This window comes from Salvia miltiorrhiza, chromosome 4, assembly GCF_028751815.1.
Source record: "Salvia miltiorrhiza cultivar Shanhuang (shh) chromosome 4, IMPLAD_Smil_shh, whole genome shotgun sequence".
Lineage (NCBI taxonomy): Eukaryota > Viridiplantae > Streptophyta > Magnoliopsida > Lamiales > Lamiaceae > Salvia > Salvia miltiorrhiza.
In genome coordinates, this window is record NC_080390.1 from 48,934,834 (window position 1) to 48,953,198 (window position 18,365).

General features: G+C 36.4%; 4 protein-coding genes across 7 annotated transcripts; 2 read left to right on the plus strand and 2 right to left on the minus strand.

Annotated features, from left to right (window-relative positions):
* Positions 1-1,494: 1,494 nt before the first annotated feature.
* Positions 1,495-6,413, plus strand: LOC131020107 (probable prolyl 4-hydroxylase 10). Of its 2 annotated transcripts, none has more exons than XM_057948780.1 (8): positions 1,495-2,118; positions 2,210-2,294; positions 2,760-2,857; positions 3,895-3,992; positions 4,906-5,035; positions 5,114-5,301; positions 5,437-5,537; positions 6,223-6,413. In XM_057948780.1, the coding sequence occupies exons 1-7, from the start codon at positions 1,922-1,924 to the stop codon at positions 5,508-5,510; spliced, it is 870 nt and encodes a 289-aa protein (XP_057804763.1). In that variant the 5' UTR covers positions 1,495-1,921; the 3' UTR covers positions 5,511-5,537; positions 6,223-6,413. The 2 variants fall into 2 exon arrangements, with proteins under 2 accessions (XP_057804763.1, XP_057804762.1); XM_057948779.1 differs by having other exon boundaries at positions 6,226-6,413.
* Positions 6,414-6,746: 333 nt separating this feature from the next.
* Positions 6,747-11,220, minus strand: LOC131020106 (thiol-disulfide oxidoreductase LTO1-like). Of its 2 annotated transcripts, XM_057948778.1 has the most exons (7): positions 10,871-11,220; positions 10,460-10,772; positions 9,208-9,464; positions 9,014-9,126; positions 8,405-8,552; positions 7,638-7,775; positions 6,747-7,350 (listed from the first exon to the last, which is right to left on the minus strand). In XM_057948778.1, exons 1-7 carry the CDS (start codon positions 11,000-11,002, stop codon positions 7,270-7,272), a joined length of 1,182 nt encoding a protein of 393 aa, XP_057804761.1. In that variant the 5' UTR covers positions 11,003-11,220; the 3' UTR covers positions 6,747-7,269. The 2 variants fall into 2 exon arrangements, with proteins under 2 accessions (XP_057804761.1, XP_057804760.1); XM_057948777.1 differs by having other exon boundaries at positions 6,747-7,775; positions 10,871-11,208.
* A 260-nt stretch (positions 11,221-11,480) lies between these two features.
* LOC131020108 (UPF0548 protein At2g17695-like) lies at positions 11,481-15,512 on the plus strand. Its single transcript, XM_057948781.1, has 6 exons — positions 11,481-11,734; positions 12,717-12,805; positions 12,919-13,095; positions 13,178-13,376; positions 13,818-14,009; positions 14,980-15,512. Exons 2-6 carry the CDS (start codon positions 12,747-12,749, stop codon positions 15,034-15,036), a joined length of 684 nt encoding a protein of 227 aa, XP_057804764.1. The 5' UTR covers positions 11,481-11,734; positions 12,717-12,746; the 3' UTR covers positions 15,037-15,512.
* LOC131020105 (cation/H(+) antiporter 1-like) lies at positions 14,448-18,195 on the minus strand. Of its 2 annotated transcripts, none has more exons than XM_057948775.1 (4): positions 17,654-18,195; positions 16,061-17,056; positions 15,052-15,971; positions 14,448-14,888 (listed from the first exon to the last, which is right to left on the minus strand). In XM_057948775.1, exons 1-4 carry the CDS (start codon positions 17,807-17,809, stop codon positions 14,609-14,611), a joined length of 2,352 nt encoding a protein of 783 aa, XP_057804758.1. In that variant the 5' UTR covers positions 17,810-18,195; the 3' UTR covers positions 14,448-14,608. The 2 variants fall into 2 exon arrangements, with proteins under 2 accessions (XP_057804758.1, XP_057804759.1); XM_057948776.1 differs by having other exon boundaries at positions 17,650-17,788.
* Between the last annotated feature and the right edge of the window lie 170 nt (positions 18,196-18,365).

Here is an 18,365-nt window from a genome sequence, read left to right on the forward strand (position 1 = left end):
TTATTTATCCACTAAAAAAGTAAATTAATAATTACCCTACAAAGAAAATAAAAAATAAACATTTTTTGAATTATGCTAAAACATTAAATTGTCAAAATGTATTCATTTTAATTTTTTTTATATATTGTAACATACCACGCTCTATTTTTTTGTGATTTTAGGATTTAATAAAATTCGAGAAAATAGTCTTCATATTATTATTATTATTATTATTATTACTACTACTACTACTACTGCTACTATAATTATTACTCCCTCCATCCATGAAAGAACTTCCTAGGAGGGAGTGACACGGGTTTTAAGAAAAAAATATTATTGAGTGTATTGAGAGTGGATACAAGGTAGTTGAGTGTATTGGGAGTGGTGAAAATGTATTATAATTAATATTGGGAGTTGTGAAAAGTGAAAAGTAAGATGATTATAAGTGGTGGGGTATAGTTCAAAAATAGGTAGGAAGTTCTTTTGTGGACGTCCCAAAAAAGAAAGATAGGAAGTTCTTTCGTGGACGGAGGGAGTATTATTTATTTCTAGATATTATGTGCAAGGGATTTGAGTTCAAAATTGTGCCTAGATCAGATTTTGATAATTGAGTTTATAACAAATATTTATTTAATTTAGTTTGGGCCTTAGAATGACTCTAACTTATACTAGTATATATAAATTTGGGCCTTGATTTGTGTTAACGGGCTAGGTATATAACTTATTCAAACTTATAAAATAATACTCTATTCGTTCGTCAAAAATGGACCACTTTGGTTGGGCACGAGATTTAATAAAATTGATGATAATTTTGATGTAGTGGAGAAATGGTCCTCTCACTTTATGAGATGTGTGGTTGAGATTGAATTTGAGATTATTTTTTTTTTAAAATAAAAAGTGTTTGTAAGGATAAAAGATTAAAGTGGATGGTGGGACAATTTCTATAAAAGGAAAATGGTATACTCTTTGCAGACGTCCGATATAGTAAAAATGGTCAACTTTTAACGGACGGAAAGTACGTCAGTATCTGATTTAATACTACGATAAATAGTAATAATAGCGGATTCACAAAAACAATTCCGAAAACCTCTATAAAAAAACTCGTCCACTATCTAAACAGTTTCTACCGAGGAAATCGTGTGGAAACTGTTCCACTATACTTCTTCTTTTCTGAACACTTGCATAGACAGATTCGCAAACTAACCGTCTAAAAAATTGAAAAATAAAATAACGCATGTAAGAGGCTATTAAATAGTAGCATCAATGTGAAACGAAGAATTGAAGTCTAGTGGAAAAAATAAGTTTGGTAAAATAGATCCACAGGCATGTTTTGCATTATAGAAAACAAAGTCGTTTATCTAAAGAAAGTTCAATACATTATTATACTCATATAGATAGATGGGATAATCCCTCCACTTGAAATATGACAGCCACGTGGCAGTTCCTCGCGAGGAGTTTCACTTTGCATTATCTACTTCAGAAAAAACGCTTTGATTCACCAAAATGAATTGAAGATAGACGCAACACCCAAGAAAATGTCAACTCAAATTTGTAAGTTTTTTTGAAAGACTGTCTGTGAAAATAGATTTGTTTACAAACATTAGGTTCCTGATATCGATCTTTAGTAAATAGCGTTAAATGTTAATATGACTTTCTAGTTACTTTAGATTTTTAAATAAAAAGTATTGAAAAAAATTTACATAGCCATACACGACACGATATTAAATTAGTGAGAGTTAGATTAGTTCCCCTAAAAAAAACAAGAAAAACAAAAACTCCTGTATTAGAGTTGACCCAAAGAGCTAATAGCTGTATAAATTTAATTGAAGCTGGGAGTCAAATAAATCTTAGTCGTTCGGATTTGTGATTTGGGATTTCTACGTCTTTGTGGATTCAATCCCTCCTCGCAATCCAGATCCTAAACAATCCTTCTCGATCAGCGATGGCAGGGAAGGGGCGCCAGCACTACAGTAGCGCGCCGCGGCGGAAGACGGCGTCGTCCACGTTGCTCCTCTACGGGCTCATAATGTTGTCATTGCTGATTGTCATCATTTTGGCTTTCGGAATGTTATCCAGCAGCAGCAATTCAAAGCATAAAGCGCATGACCTCAGCGTCATTGCTCACAATTCATTGCACTCGTAATTCAACTGAATTCAGCAACTTCAATTCTTATTTGTTTTTTCGTTCGAAGATGAAATTTTATGATCTGTGCAATATTGATTGTTTAAGACATGATGGAGATGAGGAGAACAAGGATCAATGGGTTGAAGTTATTTCCTGGGAGCCGAGAGCCTCTATTTTCCATCATTTTTTGGTGATTCTCTCTCTCTCTCTAGCTTTTACTAATTTTTAGATCGGTCGTATATGTTAGGCACGCACTTCTTAAGGCCAGTAAATGCAAATCCGTGTACTGTGCAGATATGAATTTATTATTTATAATTGAGACCTAATTTCATGTTTTTTACTGATTCGCATTAGACAGTGGTGGTAGGAGTGAGGTATGGGTAATTTTTGTGAGAGGAAAGTAGAACTGGTTGCTGTTAGTTGTATGACTTCAAACTGGAGTTGGTGACTGCTATATCTTGAAATTGGTGTTTGAGATCGTGATTAGGAGTGAGAAACGGGTATCAATTGGCATGACCAAGAGAATCCGTTCAACACCCAAATTACCTTCTTTGTCAAGACTATCTATCCCTCAAACATTTTTAACCTTCACTGATGTTACATTCCTTAGTCAGGGCAGTTTGGTTGCTGAAATATTTTCATCCTTTCTTGACAGTCAAAAGAAGAATGTGAATATCTAATTAGTATTGCTCAGCCTCATATGGAAAAGTCAACTGTTGTTGATGGTGAAACTGGAAAAAGTATGGACAGCAGGTTTGCCGATTCTTATTCCTTGCTTTTTATCAAGTTGAAGTCATTTCTTACTCATTAGGCCGAGTTATTTTATGATTTACCTCCTTTCTCACAGATCAGGCCTATGCCAAAGTTATATAACAATGTTCAAATGTATTCTGATATCATTGCTCTATGTAATTCACATTGCTTTCTCATATACTAAATTACCATCATTATTGGTTCTATCAATTTTTCTTATCTAGTTACGCAGTAGAAACATAGCACAAAATACACAATACTAGTTGAAATGAAAACAACTTTAATAAACCTACTAGAACACCACCAAGATCCAGAAGGAAATATTTAAAAGATTGACACAAAAATGAATTTAGAAAAAACTTAAAACTTTGGGATCTAACAGTGGATTGCGTCATGTCTCTACTCTTTATTCAAGTCATCTCCATCAATTAGTCTGTCTAATTTCTGTGTATGTCTAAAATATACTCAAATGAGCCTCCCACAAGATTACCTTGACTGACTTTCTAACCTTTACTTCCAGTTCTCACCCTTTGTCAATCTGTTTTTTACCCTAATATTATGTGCATAACACCATTGGTCTAAATACTCTTTTATTGAATCTTGCTGCATGTTATGTAGCAGTCTTGTGAGATCCTAAAGCTGATCTGCTCTTATGTGACCCAACCAGCTTTAATCCTAGTCTACATAGCCTCAAACTGCTACTTTCTGTGTAAGCAAGTCAAGATTTTTAAAAACCTCACCTTTTAGGTGTACTCACCTCCAATCTCCAAAGCGTCTGGTCGTACTTCTAAGCTGACTATATACCAATAGGCAATTGCATGATGCTATTATGATTTAACTTTTATTCGTTCTTAATTAAGCTCTCAAAAATTCTAAACCTATAGTGGTTTTCTTTCTAGTAGTAGTTTACTATTCTGATCTTACACAAATTCTCCATATCAAGTTGGTGTAACTACATGCTTTTCACTTACTAGTATAACTAAGAGGAAAATCAAACACATAATTTTCTATCTTCATTTTCCTTTCAATCTTTGCAGAGTTCGTACAAGTTATGGAACATTTCTGGCTAGAGGACGTGATAAAATTGTTCAGAGAATTGAAAAAAGACTTGCTGATTTTACGTTCCTCCCTGTAGGTATGCATTTTAATAACTAATGTACATCAACGTTGATGCACTAAAAAGGTCACGTGCTAAAATAATTTTAGAAATCCAGTCATTAGATTACAAGTAGTTCTGTTTTGGATTAGATTGGATCAGTGACATACTTCAGTGTCTTCCTTTGTTACCCATACTTGTTAAAGGTAGTCTTATGTTGTGGACTGGTGACAATTTGAACTATAAATTTCTTTGCCACCAAGATAGGTGAACTTCATATGGAATATTATGCATTGTGAGGAGCTAAGGAAACATCTTCAAAATCAATTTAAGTAATTTTTTCATTCAACACTGCCTAAAGCAGCTTATTAATTATTGAGTGCCAAAAACGTTCTGTTGGTATGGATTGTAACATAATTTCCATAGGGAAATTTGAATGGATTTGTTTAGATTATCATATGTATCTGTAAATAGAGCATTGACAAATAATACGTTTTTCATTGGCAATTGTTTTGCATCAAATTCTATGTTTAATCATTTGCTTATTTTGTGGTTTTTGCCCTTGCATAAAAGATCTTATGTTACTTGGGCCCTATTGTCTTTAATTTGCTGGATATGCATGCTATGACTGGGATGATCGGTCATATAGGGTAAATCAAATACCATGGTCTAATAATTCCATTCTGATTTTTTATTTTTATTTTCCCAATTTTTCCATCTTGCTTTTTTGGTTTGTTAGGTTGTTTTCCAATTGGCTGTTTTTGCATTAATTTCTACTTCGAATATTTTTCTTTGTCTATTGAATCATTCTAAAGATGCCCTGGGGGGGTAATACAGCTGTCTCCTACATCACCTGTGAAATGTGGAAGTATTAATGTATCTTAGTCTCATTCCATGTATTGTTATTCACATTTTAGACTTTTCATAAATCATTTTTTTTTTAAATCTGCAGAGCATGGTGAAGGCCTTCAAGTTCTTCATTATGAACCAGGGCAAAAGTATGAGCCACACTATGACTATTTTCTTGATGAACATAACACGCAGAATGGTGGTCAACGGATTGCCACTGTTCTGATGTACTTGTAAGTGGCTTCTCTATTTCAGTACTACAGTGTAATGTACAATTTTTACCTCTTCTGAATGTTTGAAGTGAATTACAGATCAGATGTTGAAGAAGGAGGTGAAACTGTATTTCCTGCAGCAAAAGGAAATTTTAGTTCTGTACCCTATTGGAATGAGCTATCTGAATGTGGGAAAGGAGGACTTTCAGTTAAACCAAAAATGGGTGATGCGCTACTTTTCTGGAGCATGAAGCCAGATGCAACTTTGGATTCATCAAGTTTGCATGGTTAGTTGTGGTTCTGACTAGTACTTTTTTGTTGGTTTAAGTAGTAGTAATCCTTTTGATATATCCTCAGGCAGCTATCTTCTCTTCTATGTTAATATCGTTTAACTTAAAAAACATGCTTGTGGTCTGCTTCAGCTGGCTGTCCTGTTATAAAAGGGAACAAGTGGTCTTCTACGAAATGGATTCGTGTTCATGAGTACAAAGCCTAATTCATCAAATCATCATGCATGCTAATGGTGAGCTTCAATTTCTGGATGTTTTGTTGATGTGATATTTGTCTGCAATAGCAACTGAATAGCACTAATATGTCATTCTAAGTACACTCTCAACTTTGGGTATGTATGATGGTTCTTGCAATTGGCCAATTGAGTTATAGATGCAGATGAAAGTATTTTTATGGCACTAACTATATAATATATATTTAGCTTGATAATAGGTTTATACACTTGCTAACTTCGAGTAGTAGTACTCAAGAGAGAAAATGAACTTTTCAGCTAGTCATGACCATAACATGGCTTCGACGTTTTGATGCTATTTGATTGCTTATGCTTATTGTGAGTGTTGGACTCTAATGAGGTTTTTCTGATTCTTGTAATAAAAAACACTACTTTGATTTTGTAATCTTATTTCTTGATTTTGCAGTTTCTTTCTTTGTAAGTTCTTGTAGCATGCAATTATGTTGTAAGTTTCTCCTAAACCAGCCAAAATGTGCTGTTTATGAAATAAAGAAATTTAGCTTATAAAACATAATGCCTGTTATTTTTTAAGATGTTAACCAGAAAATGCCTTGTATTGCTGTTTATGTGAGTTCCTTTTGGGTACATGATTATCCAACTCCAATCAAGGGAAAGCTGCCATCGTCGTCACAATTAGCAGTTCATTGTGAGTGAAGTTATGATATCGCTGATTTGACTTTGTTAGCAGGGTCGACGACGATGAGGTTTCAACACCGCTTCTTCTTTGGGAGGGAAATTGGCGTTTGTGCTGTTGTTATACTTTAATTTATTTGTCACTCCTAACCCTTTTTTTCTTGGAATACCATTTGTATAAGGATGTCAGAGAACAAAAATTTTGTAAGAACTTTTTTATATGGAGAAGAAAGCATTTGAGAACTCTTGATGGTTTATTTTCTGTGAATGGCGAGGCGAAGTGAGGGTCCACAAGATCTGATTTACTCAACAAGTTACTCAGCTGTGCCTTTATTTTTATTTTCGAAATGCATTCTAGTTTCTACAATCTAAAATATCGTAATATAATAATTTTCCAGGTACACATTTATACTTGCCGACAACAAAATCTGACCATACGAGATGCACATTTTTATACGACCACTTTTCGAGTTTCGTTATATTCACAATTAAAAAGAAACGAAAATATATAAAGCGAGGAATAGAATTGCCCAACTGTTGCAACTGCCGTTAGAGAAGTTGAAGAACTCGGAGAAAGATGAAATCAAGGACTTTTTATACATGGCTGAGCTACAAAATTATTCTTATTACAATTACTCCATGTAATAACAGCTTTATAATCTACCATTATTCGAGCCAACTGCATAAATACACATATTCATGTTACCTGTAAGCTGCATACATCATAAATATTGTTCATACTCTCATTTACAGTAGAAGGCACATGATCATGAAGATGACACCTCAAAACAACTCGATGCTCTGGGTTTTGTGGTGCTTAGGAAGAAGCCTTAGATCTCTTTGGCTCGGCAAATTAATCAAAACGATGCAAGTCCCACTCTTCCCCATCATCTACACTTATGCTCTTCCCTTCTATTCAACAAGTGATGAAACGTTTACTGAAATAGCTGGCTATCCTAATATGTAACCGGTATAGGGCTATCGAGATGATATTACTATTGTAAATGAGAGTAAGACGGGAAGGGAGCTGAATAAGTCTTGTCTATATATCACCATCTTGTAAAAAGTAATGCAAGACAAAAATGGCCGGAACAACATCCTATTTAGTCTCAGCATTATCTTCAAGTCCGAATCCAGATAATGTAGCAAGCTCTGATAACTGCTTTTCTCCACTCAAAACCTGCAGCAGGATTTGAATTAGCATGTGGGGCCTCTCTCTCTCTCTCTCTCTCTCTCTCTCTCTGAAACATAAACAAGCTAGCAGAACAAGGACATGAAACAGCATATCATTTTCATTTTAATGATATCTGGTAAATTATAGACCCGCTCAGGTCAATGGTAAACGGGCAGGTAAGACAGCCATACGAGGGATCACACCAAGTTCAATGAATACGAAACAGGACAAAGTTTCTTAAAGAAATTTATCCTTTGATTCAAAGTAAAAGGCATTTTAGACTGTGAGTTTACCTGACCGTCTATTATCCAGGTTGGAAATCCTTCAAGTTTAACATCTACACAGGCCTGAGCCATTTTAGTTCCTTTGTTTACTCCATCAGGGAAGCACTCCACATAATCCAATATTTTTGCTGCTTCCCTCCCAAAAATCTATCAAGCCAGCAGAAAACAAAAGTTAGTCTGTAAACTGTTAAGTATCCGATCATCTAATTGAATTTTGGAATGGGTATATTTGACGATATGAATCATGTGTGCATTTGTTTTCTTTTGTTTTGGCATAATAATCATTATTAATATTGAGGCATTCGAGAACTATCTCAAACCCAAGGTGCGACAAAGTTCTTAGGCGCACCAGCAATAGTATCAGGTTTTGATGAGTCTTACTCTGTCTTGGAGGAAAGTGAAATTAAGGCTGAAAATATGCTAATTTAAGTGAAATAATCTCTCGGGAATTAGAAGTGAAATGAGAATCCAATGCTACGACTTGATATTTCTTATTGCCTAAAATATCTGACAAGTTGAACTAACTGTACTATTTCCAGAAACCAAACAAACAAACTTTTTTATCTAGTTACTTTATCACCTGATGATACATATTCTAAAGAATGTCCCACAACTAATATATAAGATCCTTGTTATTTTTGTGATCTAGTAGTTTTTTACAAGGGCTGCAAGGCATAGCTTGTTTCTGCAAATCCATCTTTAAAAACAACAAATATTTTTTTTTTCTAGTAACAAGCAATATGAATTGGATGGAAGTGAAACAGAAAGGAAAGTACCTCTTTCTGATCAAGACAGTGTGAACACCAGAATGCCCCATATAGTTTTGCTCCAACTGAATGTAAATGTTTTGCCAGAGCAATGGCCAAAGGACTTGACTCTTTTGTGATCTCAGTTTCAAAGTACGGTATTTCAGTCTCCATCATGCTGTTGCGCATTTATAAGGTCCTTAGTATAGAAACCGTAAAATATATTGCCTTTGAGCATAAGGTCATAAAGCAGACTATAACACATTCCAATAGCTCCTAACCCAAGTCTTTACATTACTCGATATACAAAAACTCATTATGCATCCAATGTAAGAAAGCAACCTTGACAAGTGCACAGGGTGGAAATTTTAGAAATAATTAAGTAAAACTAATAGCAACTTGGCAAGCTAGAAGAGCAATCTTCAAGTAGTTGATGAATTTACTAGAATATTGGAGGTCTGACAGTTAACATTAGAAGCTTTTTAAGTGAGATGTCATTCTTTTGGCTTTTTTAACTCTCAAACTTAAATATCACAATGAATCAGGCAAAATTTTGCTTTAGGGTAAACTCTACACTCCTACCACAAGGTGGCTGTAACAGACCTCAATTACAATCACATCACTAGAGAACTCGGTTACCTTAATGAACCTGGTTGGGCAGTATTGTAAGATGCAGTCAACGCAATAACCACCAAGCTAGCTACAAATAGCTGTAAGCCCAATATTTTTTGAATTTCTTGTAGCCCAAACCTCTGCAAGTTCAACCCCCAACTTTCTTGTAATTCAATAGAACTAAGCAGTTAAAAAGACTAAGCATCTTGCCGGGGACAAACCTTTAGTGTTATGAAGAATAAGCTGAAGGATAATGTTGCAGACGCCAAACAATATAAACACGACTCTCCAGAAAACTCAGTGCTCAGAATGTACAAGAAATATGCACTAGCAACTGCCATCGAGGTAGTAATTCCAACTAAGATAATCTCGCCATTAGATTTTCCAGTATCAAATGTCCTTTTCTCCGTACCCAATTGTAAGCCAAGGCTTGCAACTAAACCATATGCAAGCATGCCAAACAATGGCAAAGGAACACCTGACAATAGGAGAAAAGGAAAACAATTTTTATTTCAGACAGAGACTGCGGACTGCCAACATGCAGAAGAAGCAAATGATTCCTCATCAGAACATTGCTAAAGACACTAAAACGGGAGTGATGCCAACTATATGATAAGACATATAAATGAAGTTAAACTGAGTGTCAACACTAACTAGCAAGAACATATTCTGCTGGTAAGTTAGGTGACAGATAAGATTCTAGAGAAGATAGGTGTCAACACTAATTACGATCAGACTCTAGTTACCAAGTACCAACACATACATTTTTTAGGCTTTCTGTTAATTTCACCAAAACAATCAATTCTAAATTACTATTTTCTCAATCATAAATAAAAATATTCATACAAATAAATTGGAGGGCGAGCACTGTGCACATCAAGAAGCAAATAAACAGTAACCTGCAATAGATTTGGGCAACCTACAACGAAAGTAATATGTTCTTTCTACTCATCAAGCACCGCAAGCCCTTACATAAAAGAGAACTATCATTCATCTTGAATGTCTCAAAATCATAGGATTACTTTAGCAAGATTAAGGCATAGAAGGAAGAGTGTGAAAACAGGTCTGTGAGCTCGCATCTGTTCTAAGGTATTTGATTGAGTTTCATCCTCCTTACACAGAACCTTTACATAAATACATAAAATAAATGTTTCGTTAGCATTTCCCTTGTAAATGGGGCCTGAAGTCATCAGCATTTTCTTTGTCAACATTCCGTGAATGTAAAGTAGTCTTCATTCTTTTCAAGAGGATGATTATTATTCTCTGATTCATATTCCAACACTTTGTATTCTAACAGTCCTCGCTAAAGCCTTTCACATTTCCTAGGCAACTTCCAAAAGTCATCTTCTATACTTGCTACTCATATCAAAATACAAGCAAACATATGTCATCCCGCAACAGTACACTAATATGTAACAGAAGATACTCCAACAACACAAATCTAGTGCCAAACTATTCGAGGTAAAAGATTACCAAAAACGGAGGAGTAATCACTTGTCAGGATGGTGGTGCACGAGCCTCCACCCGTGGGGCAGAAAGCGTCCGAACCCGTGAGTTTAAGGTAAGTCAAATACGCTGTCTCCAGCAATCCAATCCCTCCAAGAGCCACAATCCATTTGTATGCTGAGATGTCCGCGTCGTTATCGGCACCGGCAACAGAAGAAGACGATGGAGATTCCGACGACGGCGAGGGAGCTATTTCAGGCTCCGGTTCCGCAGCCTGTTTGCTACGCTCCGACACGCAATTCACCGTAACCAACACGTGCCCTAGCCCCGGAATTCTTTCCTACCAATTTGCAATCAATTACGGTACACCGATTAATCGTATTGCACGCATCAGAGAGAAAAACAGAGGCGCGAGAAAATAGAAACATGAAGTCTAACCTTGAATTTGGGAAGCGAAGTAGCTGAGAGTGAAGCCGGACAGAGAAATGGAGTCCGATGGAAAAACAGAGAAGAAGAAGATGATGGAGATGATAATATGCTGAAGAAACTGGTCGACGCCTTGGCCGCCATGAGCTCGCGCCGCTGATGCTGTGGGACGCAGTAGTTGTGCGGCGGTGGGAAAGCGCGAAGCCGTTGTATGGCGGTGGTTGTAGCGCGGTTAATGACGGCGAATCTGACTAGGCGGATCCGTGGTTTACAAGAAAGTGTGACTAATTAAGATTAGTTGGGTCAGGAACTCAACTGTCTCTCACTACTCGCTCATTCACTTACTCCCTCCACAATAAAAGTTTACAAATTATAGTACATTGAAAATAATAAAAATAAATTGTATATTTTTTGTTTTAATTTATATTAAGAGTGATAAAAGATAAAAATAAAAAAAATATTTTAAATGATGAGATATAATTTAAAAATAGAATATAAACTTTTTTTGTATAAATTTTAAAAGAAAAAAGTAGAAAATTTTATAATAGACGCAAAGAATATCTATATTGGTTGTTTTTCAATCATTTTTTTTATTTGCTTTAATACATTTTTTTTATGTGAAGGCATAAGTTAGCTTTTCGGTTTTTTTTTTTTTATCGTATTGTATACAAGTAAAAATTGTAGGTGGGCTGAAAACAGTTTTGAAACGTGACGACCGCGGATTTTCATGAAGAAAAAAAGGGTTTGTAAAGTGATAACGAGTTGGAAAGTCAATGTTAGAAATTAATAGTGAAAATAAAGAAAAGGGCAAAATGCAACAATGTGTTGTCTCTGTTTCAGTGCGAACGAAGACTGCAGAGTAAGTCTGCAATTCAGGTAACTACTCCCCTTTCCCACTCCTACCAATATGCCTAGGGTTTCTCTTTTCACCCTCTTTATTTTGTTCATCGTCAAATCTACCCAAATTTGGATGTTGTTCTAAGCTATGCACATGGATTAAAATCAATAGAAAGAGTGCCTGAATCAATTCATTCACTTTGGCATTGGAAAATCGGCATCATGAGATGATTTCAATATAATTTGATATTGCTGAATAAAAGTTATGTCAAAATCCACGTCATTAGTGTAGGACTACTGCCAGCTGAGACAAGCTTTTGGGTATTTGTGTTCACTGTTAAATGTCTGGCTGCTTAACATATGTTTTGTTCTTGGCCATTTTCATGATTCTTTTAATGTTGAGGCTGGTTAATTTTTTTGTGCTCTTTTTCTTTTTTCACTTGTCACCTAGAGTTTTAAGTTGTTACTGATTAACAGACATAAACATCTAACAACCTCCAATTGGAGAAGATGGAATGCCTTTCATATCCAAAAAGTATGTCTATACTCGAGTAGAAAATAAAATAAAAAGTCGAATTTTTTAGTCCTCTGATCCTCTCTTCCATAATTGCTCCAAAAACAAGTGCATTTGTTGTTTGATTTATACAACCAGACATTCAAATCAGATGTGATCATGTTTTTATTCTGATATAAGTTTTGAGGACTACAAAGTTTACTTCTAAAATAAACTGTATGTATGCATATTGAAAGTACAATATTAGCTTAGAGAAAATTTAAGATCAACTTGCTGGGAGGATTTGATGAAGAATAAAACCATCAATGTAACTCAAAAGGAATAATTATACTTACCCCAGAAATCACCACTTTTTTGTGGAGTATGAGACTAATAAGAAGAGAATATTGGCCATCCTATAAAACTGAATGAGATATCCTTGTTGTGAACATTTTACCTAGCATGTCTTTTGAAATAGTTCATTTTCTAGTTAGACTTTTTATTTACATGTCGTTTTTCTCCCTCCAGATGTGCTAGCACTGTATATATATCAGGAAGATGCTTTTCCTATCCTTGTACCGTCCATCTCATCAAGAACAGAAGAAATGCATTAAGAAGTAAGCTTCATCTTTCTTGCAATACAGTTTTCTTTTTCTTTATTCTTCATTTCTAGGTTATTATCTCTGTTTGCATTATGCATTTTATACTCTACGGCTCTACCCATGGACAGGTCTGGTGACTTTAATTATGACACTAAATATAAAGGTGCTACAGCTAAACCCGCTTCTGCTCTTAAGCAAGACAAGGATCTTTCAGATGGCAGTTTTCTGGTTAACCATGCCAGAGTTTTAGTTGGTTCAGGTCATGAGACGTTTGAGAGAGGCAAAAGTGCTCTTCAGAATTGGAGGTTGTTAGAACGTTCTGTACACATGATGCATAGCACAAATAAATAGTGTTTTCTGATCTCATGTAATAATTCAATCTTGCAGGCATTTCAGTCTGAACTGGGCATTTGTCGATCCCAACACTCCTATTGAGAGTGGGGTGAAGTTTTGTGTGTGCACAAAAGCGATTTTTCCTTGGCTTCTGATGCCATTAAAAGTTGTTTACGTTGATGACTCCAGGAACGAAAGGAATGCTGTGGCCTCGTATGGTTTTGGTAGCGGAACTCTTCAGGGGCACCTGCTGGTACAGTTTTTGTAGTGTTATTTTGTTCTTGTCCGCTTCAGGGGACATTTACTATTAAGGATCAGCCTAGATACTTCAAAAATAGAATATGCTAATTTATTGTTTACTAAGATGGATTAGAAACTTGGGACATCCTAAAGCCTTCATATTTCTACAATTTGAGATAACTTGCTTGATTCATATGTTGTTGAAAGGGCTGAATTTCTACGGTGCTAGGGTTGCAGAAATTCTTGGGAGGAAGATAAAAGTACTTAATCGTGTATATCAATCCTGAATAGTAAACGAGCCTTCAGTGTTCTGTGTGATGGACTAAATTTCTAAGAGTAGAAAGTTTAAGAACTAATTCCTTTTCTGTTTTTTTTTTTTTTTTTGGGTTTATTCCTTTGAATAATAGTAGTATATAAATGAAAGCTGATGGAACTCTGTTTTGGTTGCGAGCAGGCAGGGGAAGAATGCTTCTCAATTACAATGGATGAACAGAAGGATGTGTGGTACGAAATACGTTCATTTTCAAAGCCAGCCAACCCTCTCTCGTTTATTGGATACCCCTATGTACTTCTGAAGCAAAAGCATTTCGCTCGTGAGTCGACCTTGGCAATGCAGAAACATTTATCTGCCAAGCTAGACGATAATGTAAGTAGTGCTCCCTAAGACTACAACTCTATTCGCATTAATCCATTTCAACCCATTGGTTTAATGATATAACGTTGTCCTGTATAAATCTTATTCGTGATGGGCAAAGTTTGCATGTGAAAGTTTCTGAGTTGTTTATGTTTGAAAACTGCAGTTATCTGTAATGGATTTCAGGTAAACCAGAAAAATATTAAAATGTAGAGGTTAGATTTCACATCTTTTACAAGATGTAAATTATCCAAACAACATAGATGCATTATTATGGATATCTTTGATTTCTTAAAACACCAACTTTGAATAGCTATTTTCTCTCGAAAGAATATTGCTATGTTTTTGTGTAATTTAAAACAGTTTTTTCACTTTGACATGTGTTGTAAACAATATTAGACTTACAACCACTGAGCATAATGTAATAATGGGTGTGATTTGGTCTAACCCTTAAGTAACCCTCAGAACTGGCAATATATATTTAAGAAGAAAATCTATGTCATATTCACACGAACCCCTTCATTCTCTCTTTCTAAAGAGAAAATGAAAGGAAAATAAGAAAGGGGAAAAAAAAGTCATATCCTGCAATTGTACATAAGGCAGATAAAATCCTATTGATCTTCATCAGCACTGGCTGATCTATGTTGTTGTACAACTAATACTGAACCACAAAGTTCGAAGTCTGGAGAAGCTAAAAAATCACCTACTCTGCCAAGCTCAGGGCATTCTTCCCAATCACTTATACCTGTTGTTAATGTGGAGTTGCATCTGCTTCCTTTCCCCACTATAAACATCGTATACATATCGGCCATGTCCCTTAGAGCCGATGCCGTCTCCTCCCCGTTCTCCACGTGCTTCATTACATATCCTGCTTGACCTGATGTTACGAACCTGAGAATATAACCCGTGGTGAGACGTTCACATGCTACCCGTTTTTCATGTGAAAGTTGAGGTCATTAACCCTATTCATGTATGATGACAGATATGCAAACATCTTTGCGTAGAACAGCACCCAGAAAAGGAGACAATGTGGCTATGAAGTATACATACATACCTATTGAAGAAGTCAGTCAAGGCTGTGTTGTCTGCATCGGCTTCTGACTCGTGACTTGGTATGGCCATCAAGACGTCCTCCTCCTTGTGATCTACATCGATCCCTACATGTTCCGTTGGCACCGACTTGTGTAGGAACCTGATCACGGTGAGGCTAATGCGATGATGCATCCCTAGACGTTTACTGAGCCCCAATGCTTCCCGATCATCGTGTCCGCCAAAAAACAGCATAGCTATGTGATGCAACGAACCAGAGGTGGATGTATGCATGGAGCCAGCAGTGAGCCCGCGATCTATAAGGATGGCGACCGTGCATTTTGCATGAAGGAGGACCTTTTGATTTGTAATCCTTATGCCTTCCTTTCCATTCTCTAATTTCCCATCAATTCTTTGATGTTTATGGAAAGGTAGAATGATGATAGATGCTCTTACATCCTCAGCAAATTCACATACATCAGCAAACATAGTTGCATAAGGTGCTACAACTTTAGCTTGACGAATCATCACCCCGGTCTCAGCACAAAAGATGTCAACTGTTTCGTTGATCTCCACCACATCGTTACCACCATAATTGTCGTCATCACTGAGTTCGTCTTCTGCTTTCTGATGGTACAAGAGATTCTTTGTTTTGTTTTTCTCCGGAAGCTCGATTAGGTGCATCAAGTAAGGAGAAATAGCAACACTATCAGGCCCTTTACAAGTTGCAATCAGTCCTATCATGGTTACTACGGGGCGGGGACTATGTACACAAGCCAGCAGTTTTAACTCACTCTCTGGACATTGGTTTTCGAAATCTATATGCTTATAACCTAGGATATCACTCTCTCTTCTTACCGTGTAAGCTATCAAGGGTCCCCAAATCAACGAATTGATCACTACAGCTGCTGTCATCAAATTGCAGAATAGTTGGCTGGACATGACCTGCATCAAACATTTGATATTCAATTTCACCATCTTCTTCATTTGATTATCAAAATAGGCTGCAAAACATAGGAATTTCATACACTTACTTTGTCCTCAACGCCAATGGTCAGAGCAAGCAAGTCCACATGACCTTTCAAGTTCATTAAGAAAGCAAGAAGAACCCCTTCATTCATAGGAATTTTCAGGTGGAAGCAAGCAGCGAGTGTGCCGGTTACTTTCCCCCCAATGCTGAGTAGGATAACAATTGCAACTACAGCAAAGTAACGGAAACTGTTTATATGAGTGAGATCTGCCTTGAAGCCGCTGTAGCCAAAGTAAAACGGTAGCACAAAGTTATGGACTGAATACGAGAGTTTGATCAAGAGAGTTCGAGCCGCTTTGCCTCCTCTAGGAAACAGTGCACCAAGAATGAAACATGCGAATATGCTGCTGATTCCCATAGTCTCAAGAGATGTGGCAGCAACGAACAAGACTGCTATAAGAGCAAAAAGCTCGGTGTTTTTAAGGTACTTTTGGTTTCTCTGTCTCCTATTCAGCCAATCTGCTAGATTTATGTTGAGGAAAATAGCAGTTATAACAATGATGAGATATAGAATTCCCCGGACAAGCCAATCTGAGAAGCCAAAGTCGCGCTTGTTTGTTGAAAGTATAATCAACAGGAAAACAGCATATGCATCAGCTACTAATGACGAAGATATGGCCAACCTCCCAAGATCAGAATTTGCAAACTTAAGGTCATGTGCCAAGCAAGTCACGAAAGGTGAGGCTGTGTTGCATAAGATGATTGCTAGTGTTAAAGTCATCATGGCTGTAGAACCTTGAGCTCCCGTCTCTTCATATATGAAAGAGGTCACAGCTATGGCAAATATCGTACAGATAAAACTGCTTCCACAGGCAATGACGGTTGCTACTCGCAAGTTGCGCCTTAGATAGGGAAAATCTATCTCAAGCCCGATAAGATACATGATAACGATCCGAGCATATAGTGCCATGGTTTCATAGTAGTCTGCAGAATTATAAAAAAAGAATGTTCTGACACTGTCTATGTGTGATAAACAAGACGGGCCTAGCACGAATCCTGCCTGCAGTAAAAAGGAAAAACAGGAAACAGTTTTAGAAGGATTTAAATGTAAAGATAAACATAGAATCAGTGAGCAGAAGTGGAAAATGTGGGAGCCAATTCATGAATCAGCAAGTATTTAGGCTAAGAACACAGATTTCTGATCGTAAATTTTATGCAGCATTGAATTTATCCTATCTTTAAGGCATTTTCTTCTTCTATGCAAACCAATGCTATCAGTTAATATATACCTCCCTTCACTTCAAACATAAACAGTACTACTTTGTGCCTTAAACTCTGCAAAGTGCATCATTTAAAACCAACATTACTGCAAGTATGAAGATTATTGCCAAATTTCATGCAATATTTTTCCCTTCTCATTTCCATTTTCCAACCTCAAATACCCTCAACAAACATTCACCCAAATTCATCCAAACCATCACCACTTCTCTTATCCCCAACTTCATGCTATGCTATTAACTTGCATAACCACCATTTCTGCAAATCGTCTCAATATGGAACACACAAACCCCTACATGATCGAAATGTTACACAAAAATTAAGAGAAAATAAAAACAATATTAACAAAAAAATGATGTGTTTTGAGAGACATACTTACGAGAATTTGCGCGAGGGGTGCTGGTTGGCCCAAGGGCTTGAGCAGAAGCTGGAAGAAATGGGAGATCACAAGAAGGCATGAAACCTGCGCCCCCATCGTCAGAACCGGATTGAAAAATTCTCCGCTCCGGCCGAAACAATCCGAGCCATCGTCCATTTTTACCAAATCTCAATAATTTAACTGCAAAAAATGATGCTCTGATCAAATGCGGATTTCCCCTTCTTCCGCAGGAATTTGTGTAGCATCTTCTGTACTTTTTACTACTCCGTCTTCAGGAATCGAATTGATAAATGAGAGTGCAAAAATGTTTCAAATGTGGGTGGGAATGTTAGCATGCAAAATTCTCCTGCTTCCATGAAAATTTGTGCAACATCATTTTTCTTGGGTTGAGAGGAGAAAGGGATTTGGAAAAGGAAAACTTGCGCAAATTTTAATACTTAATTTAGTTGATGGAGGGCCGTCCTAACCGGATGGATTAAACAGCTCAAGATTTTTAGCTGCTTTATCTTTTCGTTCTCCTAGAATATATGCATCACTCTCTCTCTCTATATGTATATGTGTCTGTATTATAATTAAGTCGTTTTGAACTAATTGTTTTTATGAGAAGCGCCATTTAGTTTTGATTTTTTTACTTCTTAAAACTCGAATTGAGCAAATTATTTTACTTACTTTATTTTGGAAAAGAATTATTTTATCTTTATAGAGGGCTCGA